At 47.8% G+C, this 15,560-nt stretch overlaps 1 protein-coding gene across 2 annotated transcripts in view; it reads right to left on the bottom strand.

The window, feature by feature from the left end:
- Positions 1-15,008, bottom strand: part of St6galnac5 (ST6 N-acetylgalactosaminide alpha-2,6-sialyltransferase 5) — a 151,368-nt gene extending 136,360 nt beyond the window's left edge. Inside the window, exons 1-2 of one of the 2 annotated variants that reach the window (XM_040751585.1) lie at positions 13,570-15,008; positions 12,639-12,866 (exon numbers count right to left, since the gene is read on the bottom strand). In XM_040751585.1, coding sequence (XP_040607519.1) covers positions 12,639-12,866; positions 13,570-13,584 — 243 coding nt within the window. In that variant the 5' untranslated portion in view covers positions 13,585-15,008. The remainder of the gene's footprint in view (positions 1-12,638; positions 12,867-13,569) is intronic. The other variant, XM_005083632.4, reaches the window with a different exon arrangement.
- Between the last annotated feature and the right edge of the window lie 552 nt (positions 15,009-15,560).

Genomic DNA, 15,560 nt, shown 5'->3' with positions numbered 1-15,560 from the left:
AAACTGAGACTCTCAGAGCAGCCGTCGAACCCCAAACCTTCTGCCACTGAAGAAGAAGCTGTATTCTGGCTGAGCCTTCTGGCAGCGAGCTCAGAATCTTGGCACAGGCAGAAACCTGAGTTGTCTTCGTCCCCTGGCTGCCGGTGTCACTGAGTCTGACCACAGCATTAGCTTGCTGGTTAGAGCAGCAGTCCCCTTCCTGTAACCAAGAACTGCTTTCATCCCATTATACCAGTTCCAGAAGGACCCAGCAGAAACACACATCTGAGGTTAAGTCGTGTCTCTGCCTCGCAGATGCTTTCGGGGATAAACCCGACCCTGGAGCATGTCCAGTTTCTTATCCAGACCCCCGCAGCTCCTTGGCATCTATTTCTCTGTCTTTCCCAGTGGGTGTAAATTTCACAGAGTTGGGGGTTGGGCTTCACTTGACATTTGTTGACCCCTGAGCCCCACACACTGTGTTAGGTGCAACGTAGGCACATGCATTCAGCAAAGTAAGGGGTGGATGCACGTTGTTTAACCACTCATCAGGCTCATGGCTCTACAAGCTACAAGAGCTCATTACTAAAGAGCCTGGCCATGCCCTCTTGCTTTGACATCTGGTCTACCATTCCAGGAAGGTCCATTACGACTAGTCTGTGTTTTCAAAAGATTCAGAAATTAAGGCTAGGCATGTGCAAGTGTTTCCTGACCCCACCTACCATCTTTGTCCACTCTTGTGACTAATAAGCCTGTTAGCCGGATTTACTCAAAATATCTTCATAATATGTATAATCACAGCCAGATTCTGCCTACCTAAACTCAACAAGGATTTCCTGAGCTTTGATACGTTTAAGACATAATGTGACCAAATTGTGTTCAAGAAGGTCGTTGGGACTAGGAGGCATGGGAGGAAAAACCAGCGGAGACACCACGTGTTCAAGGGAGTACTCGGCCGTGAGTAGCTTAGCATGCACTGGAGTGTAAAGCTAATACAGCCGTGTAATACCATTTTCATCAACAGGAGAGTATATTCACAGTGATGGTTCCACAGGACAACATGCACAGTCTCGCTTTGCACAAGTACACTCTGTGATGTATGCCGAACAGCAGAGCTCTTAGGGTCAGGCGCTGCCGCTGTCCGACTGTATTTACTCCTCTGCTGGGCGGGGCGGGCGGGGAGGGGGCCTGGCTCTCTCATCTCAAGCCCCTCCCGCTCTCGTGCTTAAGCAGAGTAGGTGCGCATCCCAGATGAGGTCAGGTGACTGCTGTGGGCAGCCTGCAGGGACCTCTCCTTCCTTCACATGCAGTTTACATCCGGGGAAACTTGAGAGGAGGAGGCTGATTCTGGGTCTTAATGGAAATGAACAAGTAGGTCTCTGTCTGGCAAAGGGAGAGACGAGTATTTCTTTTTTGAGACGTGTTTCTATTTGAATCATGTGTGCGCGCCTGTGTGTCTGTGGTCATGTGTTGCCGAGTGCACATGCCCGCAGAGACGGGAAGAGGGTGTCCGCACCCTCTGGAGCTGGAGCTACAGGCTGTTGTGAGTCACCTGGTGTGGGTGTGTGGGACTGAACTGGAGTCCTTTGCAGGGGCAGGGGCTGCTTTTAGCTTCTGAGTCATCTCCTGCGCCTGGAAGGGTATTTTCTCCCGAAGGAACAGTAGTTGCATGGGAATGAGCAAGCTGTGCTCCCAAAGTATGTGAAGCCTGGGCTCAGGAGAGCTGCCGGGGGGCGGGGGGGCGGGGAGGGGCGGGGGGGTGGCACGGCTGGGGCTGGGGCTGGGGCTGGGGACGCAGGCCAGGCAGACCCTGCTGGGTCTTCCTAAGATAAGCCAACTAGATCCTTTAAGCAGTGGGCAGGCACTGGAAAGGAAGCTTGCAAGGAACATAAGTCAATCCGTAAGTAGGAACGCAGTAACAACTGTCAGTTGAGGTGTCCCCTATGTGCAATTAATTTTCAGAATATGCCTCTTATAAGAAATAATTGTTTAACTTTGCACTTCAGACTGAGAACTCTCAGTGTCTGCCTGGCTCTGGGACAGACACTGCAGATAACTCCACAGCAACACATAGAGAGAAAATAATAATAGTAAAGTTTTCTTTTCATGCCAAGCTACAAAACCTGTCAAGGTCAATTTCCCCCCTCATAGTTTGTAAAAGGTTTCTTTTCTGCCTGGGGAAATTCAGAGTTAGGTGTTCCATCTCAGAGGTTCTGGGAGTTCATGGGCTTTGCAGAGCAGCCGTCCATCAAACTCTTGGCTGGCTGAGTCCCTACATGACACTGTCTTCCCTACTGGGGCAAAGGTAATGTCACCCAAGCTTCAGCTGTAATTATACTCCACCTTGGCTTGATCACCTGTATGCTGGTTAGTTTTTGTCAACTAGACACAAACCTAGACAGATCTGAGGAGAGGGAACCTCAGCTTAGAAAATGCCCCCATCAGATTGGCCTGTGTCTGTGGGACATCTTCATTAATGGAGATTGGTGTGGGGGGCCACCCCTGGGCAGGTGGCCTGCAGTGAGTGAGTTGTGGAGAGTTAGCTAGCGAGCACATGCAGGCCTCCATAGTGTTCCTCTTCCTGCTTCAGTTCCTGCTGAGGACTCCCCTCAGGGTCACCCTGTGCTCAGGGCGACTTACACAGAATTAACCCTCTCTTTCCCCCAACCCGATGTTAGTCAGTGTTTTATCACAGAAACAAGCAGCTAGCTAGGACGGAAATGGACTTCAGTGAGTGAACTATCGGTGTGACATACCTGACTGTAATGTTTTGGGGATGATTGTGGAACTGCTTGCGACTTTGGGTTGGAAAAGACACTGAGTGTTTAGTGTTTGAGGACGTCTGCTCTGTTGGAGCTTGCGGAGAAAAGCAGGTGATGGAGGCCCGGCTTGTGAAGTTTCAGAGGGAGGCAAAGTCTGCCAGTCACTGCTCTCTCTCTCTCTCTCTCTCTCTCTCTCTCTCTCTCTCTCTCTCTCTCTCTCTCTCTCTCTCTCTCTCTCTATCTCTCTCTCTCTGTGTGTGAGGAGTGTGTGATGTGTGTATATGTGGGGTGTGTGAGTGTGTGGTGTGGGATGTGTGTATATGTATGTAATACATAAGTTGTGTGATGTGTGCCTATGTGTGTGTGTGTGTGTGTGTGTATGTGTGGTGTGCATGAGTGTATGGTGTATATATGAATGTGTGTGTGTGTATGTGTGGTGTGCATGAGTGTATGGTGTATATATGAATGTGTGGTGTGTGTGTGTAGATGTGTGTGATGTGTGTGTCAGTGTGTGGTGTGTGTGTGAGTTGTGATGTATGTATATATGTGTGATGTGTGAGTGTGTGTGGTGTGTGTGAATTGTGATGTGTGTATCTATGTGATGTGTGAGTGTGGTGTGTGTGTGAGAGTTGTGATGTATGTATATGTGTGATGTGTGTGTGTGAGTTTTGATGTGTCTATATATGTGATGTGTGTGTGTATGGTATGCATGAGTGTGTGGTGTATGTGTGAATGTGTGATATGTAAGTGTGTGACATGTGTATGGTGTGTGTATGAGTTGTGATATGTATATATATGTGTGATGTGTGAGTGTGTGTGGTGTGTGTGTGAGTTGTGATGTGTGTATATGTGTGATGTTTGAGTGTGTGTGTGTGTGTGTGTGAGTTGTGATATATGTATCTATGTGATATATGAGTGTGTGTGTATGTGTGCGGTGTGTGTGTATGAGTGTGGGCATGTGTGTAGTACAGTGCACACACAGAGAGTTACAGATCAGCTTCAGGAATTGGTCTCAACCTTGTTTTGGAGGCAGGATGTCCCTCTGACCTGTGGCTGCCCACATTCGCCAGGCTGGCTAGTCCCAGGGCCTTTCAGGAATTTCTCCTGTCTTCTCCGTCCATTTCTTTCAGGATTGTTGGGATTAGAGATGGGTGCTCCTGGGTCTTATGTGGGTTTAGGGTATCAACTTCAGGTCTTTAGGCATAGCACCAAGCAGCACACTAAGCCACCATCAGCACATGCTTTCCTCCGTGACTCTTCACAGCAAAATCTACTGAGTTGCCAATTGTTGCAATTGCACTGGTCCCTTGTATCCTGTGCCCCTTTAACGTAGCTGTGGAAGGCACAGTCCCTGGTGGACGACCTTTCCCAACTTTCTGGAGGCAAACTCTTCTATTCATTTCAGAGTAATGAGATGTTTAAATATTTATTTCTTTCCAATAACTGCGTGGGCCTAGGCTCCTCATTTTAATAAATTCTCTCCAAATAACAGCGAGTCACTGCTTAGGAGATATTGGCCCTGAATCCCCTCATGATAATGAAGCACACATCAGGCTCACACTTTATCCCCAGCTGCCACTAGCTGTGACCTTGGGCAAATCACACAACTACTCAGGAATGCCCTTTGATAATTTTAAAAAGTTGCCTGAGTAACTAAAAAATCCTGAGCATGTCTTAAGAGAACTGATTAGTTCAAGAAGGTAGAAATGAATTACCTACAGACCCTACAGACTGTGGTGGAAGAAATCAGAATTTATAACATGAAACCAGTCCTCTATAGCAGCTCCAAATGGTCAGACACTGGGCACAGGCTTATTTTAGAAGAAATTAAAAATACTTATATGGACAGTATTTACCTGACAAATATTTATTGGAGACCCAGGTATTATGTTAAAACCTGAAACTATCATGTCACACACAAAGAAGTCTCAAAAAGCCAGCTGCCTAGCCAGGAGGCAAACAGAATAAACATTTCCATGGAATTATAGCTATGAAGACAAGACATACAGCTCTGATCTAACCCTGGGCTACATGGCAGGGAAGGCTTGCCTGTGGGTGGGCTGTCTAAGCTGGGAACACACATCCTGTGATTTTTATCTATTTATTTGTCCTATGCTGGCCTAAACATGCAAGACAGAAGGAATTTGCTTAGGAGAATTTGAACACAGCGCATAGATGTCACCACCCACATTTTGCCGGATCCTATGTCCACTGACTTCAAAGAGAGTTCTTTTCTTGCATCAAGTTAAAGGGTAGAGGTAACACTATTGCCTAAGAGATAATCATTCATTGTGTGTCTCAATACTTACGAACCTACACAACTACTGGGAGAGTGCATAGTATGAAAACTTGTTGAATGACCCCTGCCCCCCTTTAATCAGCCTTCACACCAATATTTCCAGGACGGAAAGGAGACCTGCTGTATCCTGGCCCTCAGGGTCATGGATATGAACCTGTCTAACAGGTGGGGCAGTTCCAGGACAAACAGCAAGTGTTGTCTGCTGTCTAATGCAATGGCACCCACATTCACCAAACAGAGTCTAAGTCATTCAAGAGACTGTCTCACAAAGGACTGTCATAAACTTAACATCTTGTACGTAAAAAAAAAATTGAATCCCCTTTGAAGTCGTTTTGATACCTACCTTGTTTACTGACTGGTTGTCCATAGGTGGGGTTGAATAATAGGATGGGGGTTTTATATGCTTCATACTGTATAGAGGATTTATATGCTCCGTCTCTTGCTGGAGCAAGCCCACAGGAGTTGCCTTCCTTGAGTCTGGGCTCCTTGGCTGTCTCCTACTCTGCCATTGCCTTTCAGCCTGGCTTTATTATTTAACCATTCTTCTCCTTTGTCTTTCCTCTCCAAGGAGATCAAAGGCCCTTTGAGGGTAGGGATTGTATTATTCTTTCAATGCCCAGTTCTGAAACTGTGAGGCCATCATGAACATTTGCTAGGGCCTGAAATTAGTTCTAACCCTTCAGAAGAAACTGGCTACAGGACAAATCATTGTGATGCCAAGACACTTCTAACAGCAGTCCTCCAACTTTAACAGGTACAAGGATCACAAGGAAGCTTGTTAAGTGGGCTCCCACATCTTGTTCCCAACAACTCTTGGTTTGACTCTTTTAAAATTGTTTTTTTTCTTCTCCACGGATGTACTTATAGTTGTTATCATTTTTCTTGCAAAACAAATTTAGGAAAACAAGACCCACAAGGGCCTTGGGACCACACTGATGTTCCCTGTGTGTTAAGCACTGAGGTCAAGTGCAGGACTCAGCTCTGTCCCCGTCCCTTTCTGATCTCTTTCCATGCATAGTGTCAGACTCTACTCCATCCCGTTCCTGGAATCTCATTGGTTAATAGAAGGTACAAAGGCTTTGCTGCCACAACACTGGATCCCACTTAGAGGGGTTCTAACAGACAGCTTTAAGCTTATTTTAGATACTGTGAGGTACAAGGTGGAAAAACAAAATGTGATTCATTAAAAGGTGACATAGGATCAGAGGACCCTATGACAAGAAAGACTCTGGGGAGGAACTTCCCATTGGAAGGAAGGGTAGGTCCTGGTTCAAAGGGAGCAGGCCAAAGTCCCTCACCAAGAACATGAAGTTAGAGGGATGCTGGCATTACCTCCAAGGAAGACCTCCGTCCTGTCACGGCAGCGTGGGGCTCAGTATTTTAATTATTGTCATACAAAATGTTCTCAAGACCTCAACATAAATCCAGCCACACTGAACTTCTTAGAAGAGAAAGTGGGAGGCACCCTTGCACAAACTGGCACAGGAGACCCTTCCTGAACATAACGCCAGTAGCACAGACACTGAGATCGACTATTAATAAATGAGACCTCCTGGAACTGAGGAGCTTCTGTAAGGCAAAGGACACAGTCAACAAGACACCAACCCTACATCAGACAGAGGGCTGATTTCCAAAATACACAAAAAAATCCTCAAGAAACTAGTCACCAAAACACCAAATAATTCAATTAAAAAGTGGGTTATAGAACTAAACAGAGAAACCTCAATAGAAGAATTCAAAATGGCTGAAAGACTATTAAAAAATTGTTCAACATCCCTAGCCATCAGGGAAATGCAAATCAAAACAACTCTGAGATACCATCTCATTCCTGTCAGAATGGCTAAAATCAAAAACACCAAAGACAGTTTATGCTGGAGAGGATGTGGAGAGAGGGGAACACTCCTTCACTGCTGGTGGGAGTGCAAACTCCTACAGCCACTTTGGAAATCAGTATAGAGGTCTCTGAAAAAATGGGAACCAGTCTACCTCAACATCCAGCAATTCCACTCTTAGGCATATACTCAAAGGATTCACATTCATATAACAAGGACATCTGTTCAAACATGTTCATTGTAGCATTGTTTGTAATAACCAGAACCTGGAGGCAACCGAGATGCCCCTCAACCAAAGAATGGATAAAGAAAATGTACACAATGGAGTACTACTCAGTGGACAAAAACAATGACATTTTGAAATTTGTAGGCAAATGGATGGCACTAGAAGAAACCATCCTGAGTGAGGTAACCCAGTCACAAAAAGACAAGCATGGTATGTACTCACTCATATGTGGATATTAGACACAGAGCAAAGGATTACCAGCCTACAATCCACACCACCAGAGAAGCTAGGAAACAAGGAGAGAGACATACACAGTCCCCCAATGAAGTGGAAATGAACAAGAACCCTTGAACAAATTGGGAGTGTTGGGGGATGGGGAGGGATGGATGAGAAAGAGGAGGGGAAAAGAGGAGGGGAGAGGAGAACATGAGGGATCAGGTTGATTGAGTGGGGAGAGGAATAGAGGAGAGCAAGAAAAGAGACACATCAATAGAGGGAGCCGCTATAGGTTTAAAGAGAAATCTGGCACTAGGGAATTATACAGAAATCCAAAAGTATGACCACAACTAGAACCCTAAGCTATAGTGGAGAGGCGACCTTAAATGTCCTTCCCCTATAATGAGGATGATGACTACCTTATATGCCATCCTGGAGCCTTCATCCAGTAGCTGATGGAAGCAGTAGTAGACACCCAAAGCTAAACACTGAGCTGAACTCCTGGAATCCAGTTTCAGAGAGGGAGGAGTGACGATCCAAGGGGTCAAGACCAGGCTGAGAGACCCACAGAAACAGCTGACCTGAGCAAGTGGGAACTCATGGACCCCAGTCTGACAGCTGGGAACCAACATAGGACCAAACCAGGCCCCCTGAATGTGGGTGTCACCCAGGAGCACTGGGCAGTCTATGGGGCCTCTGGCAGTGGAACCAGAAGTATCCCTAGTGCAGGAATGGACTTCGAGAGCCCATTTCCCATGGAGGGATGCTCTCTTAGCCTAGATATACAAGGGAGGGCCTAGGCCCTGCCCCAAATGACTTGACAGATTTGAATGATCCCTCATGGAAGGCCTCACCCTCCCTGGGGAGTGGATGGGGGATGGGATGGGGGGGTCAGTGGGGAGGGCATGGGAGGATGGGAGGGAGAGGGAACTGGGATTGATATGTGAAATAAGACTGTTTCTGATTTAAATAAAATTATTTAAAAAGTAGCCATATTGTTGAAACTATGAAATTAAAAATCTTTTTACTTTTATTGGTGTGTGTATGTGAGTGTGCGTGTGCATGTGCATATGTGTGTGTACATGTGCGTGTGTGTGTGTGCGTGCGTGTGTGTGCGTGCATGTGTGTGTGTACATGTGTGCGCACTAGTGCACTGTGGTTCACGTATAGAAGTCAGAGGACAGCTTGTGGGTGTCCCTGCTCTCCTTTTGCCCCATGGGCCCTGAGGATGGAACCCAGGTCGTGTGAGCCTTCACATGCTGAGCCAGCCCACCAGCCTGCTGAAGCTCTTCACTCCCAGAAGCTGGCTCTCCTCGTGACTCCGTTTGCTCCGTAATTTCATCAGTGTTGGCAAACTGCATGTGCCAACACCTGAGCACTGAAAATTAGCTCACTCTGAATTTTCTGGACACTAAAATGATTTACCACTGCTTGGATTACTCAAATGCCATCAGATAGAGCTTGAATGGTGTCAACGTGTCGCTAAGTGTTTAGAGACTTTCTAAAGAGGGGGCCCTCGCCCACAACTTTGAAATACATTAGATGGCATCTTCTTTTTCTCTGGATTACTTTCCAGTTGCTGAACTGACTTTCTGTATTTCCAAGGGACATCTGCATATTAATAGTAACAGCACAGTCACCAAAAAGTATCCAATATCCCCTTGCCTGAGGAAGGAATGCTCGAGGTACAGACATGCTCTTGGCATGTGTCAGCTCCATCCTGGGGGGCTGCTTGTAAAGTGTGGAAATGGCTGCAGGCCTTAGCTCTTACTGTCACCCACTGCCCTTTCCTGAGCCTTTGTAGAAAAGGGAACAGCAGGTGACAGGTGGCCTCCTGCGATAAGGACCCACGCCCTGGGAGTGGGAATCTGCTCAGTTGTAATTCACAAAGTCTATCAGATGGAAAATGACTTTATCTATCTAGAAAGATCTGGACTAGAAATAGAATTGGGTTCTCCATCTCCATTCTTGGTGCTAGAAGACTTAGGTTTTTCCTCTGACAGCTTCTTGATTAAATGTTGTGAGAAAGAGATAGGTAGATAGATGATAGATTATAGATAGATTGATAGATGATAGATTATAGATAGTTGATAGATAGGTAGATAGGTGATAGATAGATAGATAGACAGATAGATAAGGAGCATGTGTGTGCATGTGAATATGTGTGTTTCCTCTATGTATCTGTGTGTGTCTGTATACTGTCTTTGGTTATATCATGCTATAATACTAAATAAGGGAGTTTCCCAAAGATATGAAAATCGGTTTCTTCTCTCGTACCTGGCCAATCATGTTAGCCATCAATGGCTTCCAAAACTGACAACTCAGAGAGTGACCTCTGGATTCAGACGCGGGGATTGCTGTGACACACACCCAATGATGAGGAAATGAGTTGGAGGGAAGAGAGATCCGGAAAGAGGGTGACTCTACTCAACAGAAAAGCGACTTCCTTCATGACCATGAGCAACTGAGTGGCCTTCTGTGTGTATATTCATGTGGGACTATAATTCCTATCGTCTTGTTTGGGAAGAGGAGAGGGAGAAGGGCCTATGGCCAGGAACAAGGGTAAATTTTAGTCTTAATATTCATCATCTTGACTCAGCCTGTCATTTAACAAGCTCATATAATGATTTGATCTCAATAGTAATTTAGTCCACCATCACAGACAGGACTATCAATGCGGACAGCCTATAATTTGTAAAATGCAGGTGCTGGGGATCGGGCCCACCTGTTGAAGTTAATTTGGGTTATAATGTGGACTCCATAGTGTAAGTAAACATAAGCACTACATGGTTCCCAGTCTCCGGGACCTCGCTGTGGAGATGTGAGGGGTTCCTACATGGTATCTGCGCGTCTCTCTAGGCTCTATGGATCGATAGCAACTCCGATGTCTGCTGGAGTCCTGATTCAGGGCGCAGGGGTTGTCTCACTCAGGGTCTCTGTAATCTCTCTGAGGCCTGATGCGAGAGCGAAGAAAATGACGTGGTGTCGTGAGGCGGTGTGGCAAGGTCGGAGCTCTTGGTCTCTGCTCCCTCCTGTGTTCACTGGGGAAAAGCTTCTCTCTAGCACCGCCCTACCCAATGATTCCAAGCCCTGCCTGATAGAGTCTGCAGAAGATCTCAAGCAAAACTGCCCGCTTTGCCGGGCTGAGCAGGGGCCATAGGAGCTGTCAAGAGGGTCAGCAAAGGCTTTTGATTAGCACTTGGGACAAAGGGGCGTAGCCTATTGGCATACTGTGCCTGGGGCTTGTGTTTTCTTGCTTTGCTTGGCATCATATGTGTGTGTGTGTGTGGGGGTAAAACCTTGGAGTGGAACTTGTGAGGTGGGTCTCCTTGCTCCCTTCCTCCCTCCCTCCCCCTACTGCCTCTTTGGGATTTTTGACACAAGATAACCTACGTAACTCAGACTGACCTCAAACTTGTGATTCTCCTGCCTCAGCCTACAGAGGGCTGGTGTGTGCATACCACCATGCCCTTGGAAGATGATGGTTTTATAGGAATGAATTGCATGTCTATTGATAATTTAGACAAAGAAGACTGCCTTCTGCCAAGAATTTCCATTTACATGTAGCATCTCTTAAAACGTAGAAAGGCCGCTGCTCACCCTGATCACATAAGGCTCTGAGACACTGAAAATACCATCACCACACCTGTCTAAATGTTTTTTTGAAGATGACTGTTAAGCTCTCAGTCCTCCTAGCTGGGGACAGCTGAACACGAGGTTACAGAAGGAGTGAAGCATTTGGAATACCTTCCCCTGTCAATCAGAGCTTGCAGCATGTTGACCTTTAGACCTTCCCTGTTCATGAATGCTTCCAAAATTTGAGACAAGTTTTCACCAAACAAGTGTGAATATCCAATACCACCTTCCATTCATCACATGCCAGAGACCCCCACAGAACGCCACATCTACCCGCAGCCGGGAGCCAGGGCTAAACTTCCCCACAACCACAGCCCTTATCAGCAGCCCACACATGCAGATCCCGAGTATACAATCAACCAACAACTAAGGCACAGGACCCTGTAACTGTTAAACCTCTGCTCTACGGTTTTACGTCTGCCCCAAATGCCCTCCTCCTCCTCCTCCTCCTCCTCCTGCTGTCCACTTCTCCAAAGTCTCTCTAGAACAATTTTCACATCCTCAAAGAAATATCCCTTGCTTCTCGCAGAGGACGGGAGCTCCCTCCATGGCGCGCCTCACTGCACTGTTTGCAGCTGGTGCCAACTTCCGCCTGTCTGTGTATGTTGCTTCAGATGTCTCAGGACATGCCTTGTTCAGGCACCCAGGGATGGGAAAGCTGAGTCCTGCCTGGAGTCGCTTTGGATCCCTCACATCTGTAGCATGCCACACAGCACAGGTGAGTGGCAATACTGTGATTGTCACTTAAAGTCTGACTTACTCATGTGTGACAGGAGCAATCTTCTCACACAGAAGGAACATCTGCAAATATTACCTTGGTTCACAATCATAAAAATGCAGTAAAATACAAAGTAAAAGAGTCGGGAGATTTCAAACCGTCTGTAGGTTTATAAACACGGAATGGAAGTGTGCTTTTTAATAAAAACACACTAGCAGTTTCAAATAATCAGAGATGGATTTAAGCTGTATTAAAATATCTTTGGAGTCAGGAAACTTGGTTCCGTTTCTCCTGGAGGCTCCTACACCGAAGCCAGAGATTTATTAGTCTACGGAAAGGGGGTTCAGTTGAAAGGGAAGAAAACCCCAGCTTATTAATTATTAGCTAAGCTATGCAGTAGCTTCCCGGAAGGCCAAGGAAAACAGGCTTTCAAGCCAATGGGAGCCCAGTATGCCTCCAGCCCTCTGTGCCTGCCAGAACTGGGCTCCCCAGGGGCTGGGGCCTTTCAGCACAGAGATTAGAGGGAACCTGTGAGCTGAGTTGTGACAGGGGCCCTTTTCTTCCTCCCTCTGGCCATGTCAGAGGAACCCGGGGGCTGTTCTCTGCACCATTCTGGCTTCCTCTCACCGCCAGGGCTTGACCGGAAAACCCTAGGCTCCAGCAACTGGACACCCATCTGCAACCGCTATTACTAGGACATGGGATTCCAGCCCAGGATCGCTGGGGCTTGGGGTCCCCTCACCTCATTCCTATTCCCTGATGAACTTTGCACCCTTCTCAGAATAGCAATTTACAACTAGCACACGGCCCTCCCCGCCCCAACTGGTGCACACTACCTCTGGCATTCCAGCCTCTGAACTAACAAACACCTTCTCCCATGTCTCTCCGCCCCGGGGGAAGAGGACCAGTCAGGTGTACAGGGTGCCCAGGCCAAGCGGCGGCGGGGGCAGGATGGTGCACAAGCTGTCACCTTATGATCGGCTACGCCGAGGTATCCATCCAACTGCCGGGGTCCAGCAGGGGCGGTTCTACGTGGCTGGGGACTGCTCTCCACTGGCTGTGCGCTGCTGACAGTCGCCTGCTGCTGCTGCTGCTGCTGCTGCGGGGGCCGCTCCTTCTGGCTGCCGAGGCTGCTGTACACGAGCAACAAGCTGGTGCACATGGTAGTAAGCACTAAACACACTGCCAGACCATGGTGCTGCAGGCGGGCGGATGAGAGAGAGAGAGAGAGAGAGCACAGCCACTGAGCTGAGCGTGCAGCCGGGAAGCTCTCAGCTCCTTACCAACACCGCGCAGGTCCTGGGCAGCCGCCCCAGACTCCCACAGCCAAGGAGGAGAGGTGACATGGTCCAGCACACCTGCTGGGGATGCTCCTGCTCTGCAGCCCGCGTCTCACAGTGGAGGGCAGGTGGCGCGCGGTGACCTGCGGTGAGGGTGAGCGCGCCCGCCCAGGGCATTTTGGGGAGGAGGGTCTGGTCCCCACCTGAGCTGCAGGGATCCTAGCCCTCTGCACACCGTCTCTTCTGGGCCCTTGGGGCTTCCCGCAGCGATCCCCGCTAAGTTTGAAATCCGACAAGGAAACCCAGAAAGTCGATGATGGTCCCTCCTCCCCGCCCCTCTGAGTTTGTGCCCCGCAGTGGCAGTGGGGCACCCTCTTTTCCCGGAGAGGTCAGCCTGCTCTCTGCTCTCCAATCGCCCCTTAGATCACTTGCCAAGGATCCAGGAGCCCAGGCATCTCCAGTGCTCACGCTGGGTTCTAAGCCCCGTGGAAAGTTGTCACCCATGACAGGCGACCTCTTGGCACAGGGCTAGACATCTGCCAGGCTTCTATGGCCATCCCGGGGACACAGAGCCCCGGGGGTCCTTGCCTCTGCCTGGCGGAGTTGGAACAACAGACTCACCATCAGGGTCTTCATTTTGAGCGCCTCTTTTGTGCGGAATTCTCAGGCAAGCGCGTCCGAAGCCACTTTTTCTTGGAGGCTGTCCATGGTGGGTGATTGGGTGGAGGCGGCTAGGATGCTCGCCTGGCGGCTGGCGGGCTTGCCGCTGAGCGGGAGCAGAAACCACCGCCGGGACCCGGGAAGGGAAGCTCTGCTGTAGCAGAGATTAGAGGAGAATTAAAACTGAGCCGGACCCTCCGAGTCTCTCAGCGATCCATACACCGCCGCCTGCTGCCGCCTGCTGGGTCCTAGAGTCCTCTGCAGTCCCCCCCACCTCCCAGCCCCCAAACCATCTTTTCAGCGAAGTGGGATTTCTGGGGCAGGAAGGGTGTACCCATTTCTTGGTTCGGAGATGTATTATCTTTTAATGGAGCCATCAAGCTAAAAAGAACCCAATTCGATCCTGAACATGGTGGCTATTTGAAAATTTTGCTAACCAAATTTTCAGTTTTGTGATTTTAATTAAAGCAAATTAACCCCCCCCAATGTCAATAGATCCATTTATATTTGTATTTCGCATTTACAGCTTGGCAAACGCTGTCATGGGATTGGTTTCCTGAAAAAAATATTATGTCACTACAATTTCTAGTTGTTTTCAAATGTCCCTTTCCTCCTTAATTTTGTTTTGACAAATCGTTGGTCTCTTGCTTCCTTTGGACCGTACGTACTCTTTCATGTAAATGAGTTCATCCATCATTTGCTTCCAGGAACACAATTTATATTTCTACTCAGCCTTTGAGGTCCCTAGTGCTCATTTAAATGATTTTAAAGTTTTGGAGCAGTCAGTGCACCCTAGCCATGTGATTAACCAAGACCATAGAGTTTTCCTGATTTCAGTGACGAAACACTAACTGTTGGAGATTTTTAAAAAATGGTATTGCTTTATAAGACCGTGACGCGTTACTAGTGTTGTGTAATGTACCGATGTACACAACTTTACATTCAGAACTTAAAGTGAAAACCTTGACCACTGTCCAGTGTGGAGTCCACATCAGAGGCCTGTTCTCAGGGTGCTTCCGTCTCTCCATCCGATGAGCGCCTGTGCTAAGCATCCAATTTAGCTGAAAGCATATTTCTTGCAAAACTATTCAGTGAACACTGTGCTGCCTTCACAATGGGTCTGCAGAAGCCTGAAGTTAAGCATCACATGGAGACAGGGGTGATCCGCAGGCCACTGGACCATAGGCACAGCGTGATGAGCTTTTTTGGGGGCCGCTGTCAGAGAGACCGCAATCCCTTTTTAATCTTCCGTAATCTACCGCTGGACAGATGACACAACAGGGACTATTTTTAACTGAAGAGGCCTACTTCTGAACTCTATGAACAGAGTTAAAATGATCGGTTCAGTAACAGGCGTCCAGGAGACAGAGATGCAGGCTACAGAGCCTTTCAAGGAAAACCAAAAAAAAAAAAAAAAAAAAAATAGAAGCGCTGTCCAACATTGCTAGCCGTGCAGTTAGCTGTTCATTCAATTTGTGCTGTGGGCATGAGTAGTGCCCGTTGTCTGGGCAGGAAGAACAGCAGCCGGAGGAGACTCTTATCGGGTCTCAGCAATTCTTTGTTGTATGGCTGCACTTGACACTCAAATTAATGAAACAAAGGGACCAGCTTGATGAGTCACTGCAAACAGATTATCTGTGTTTCTCCAACGCTGCTTTGGAGACGCAGCTCCTGCCTTCCTCTTACTGTTCTTCCTCCATCCAGCAAGTTGCCCAGTGGCCGATAAAACCCTTCTCATATATCTTTCCCTGCCAAACAGAGACATCATATTTATGACTTAAGCTCATGGCGGCACGTTGGACATCTGTTACATGGTGTGTCCTACCAGACTCATTAAGCTTAAGCTCCCCTACCCCCACCCCCCTGAATAGCAGTTAGCTGGTCACAAAATTACGAACAAAATGAGTAGAGTGCATCGAAAAATTCTGATTCTGAGCTTGATTTGAAGGACT

Source organism: Mesocricetus auratus, unplaced genomic scaffold, assembly GCF_017639785.1.
Source record: "Mesocricetus auratus isolate SY011 unplaced genomic scaffold, BCM_Maur_2.0 Super-Scaffold_100009, whole genome shotgun sequence".
NCBI classification, from domain to species: domain Eukaryota; kingdom Metazoa; phylum Chordata; class Mammalia; order Rodentia; family Cricetidae; genus Mesocricetus; species Mesocricetus auratus.
This window is presented reverse-complemented; position numbering and strand designations above follow the sequence as displayed.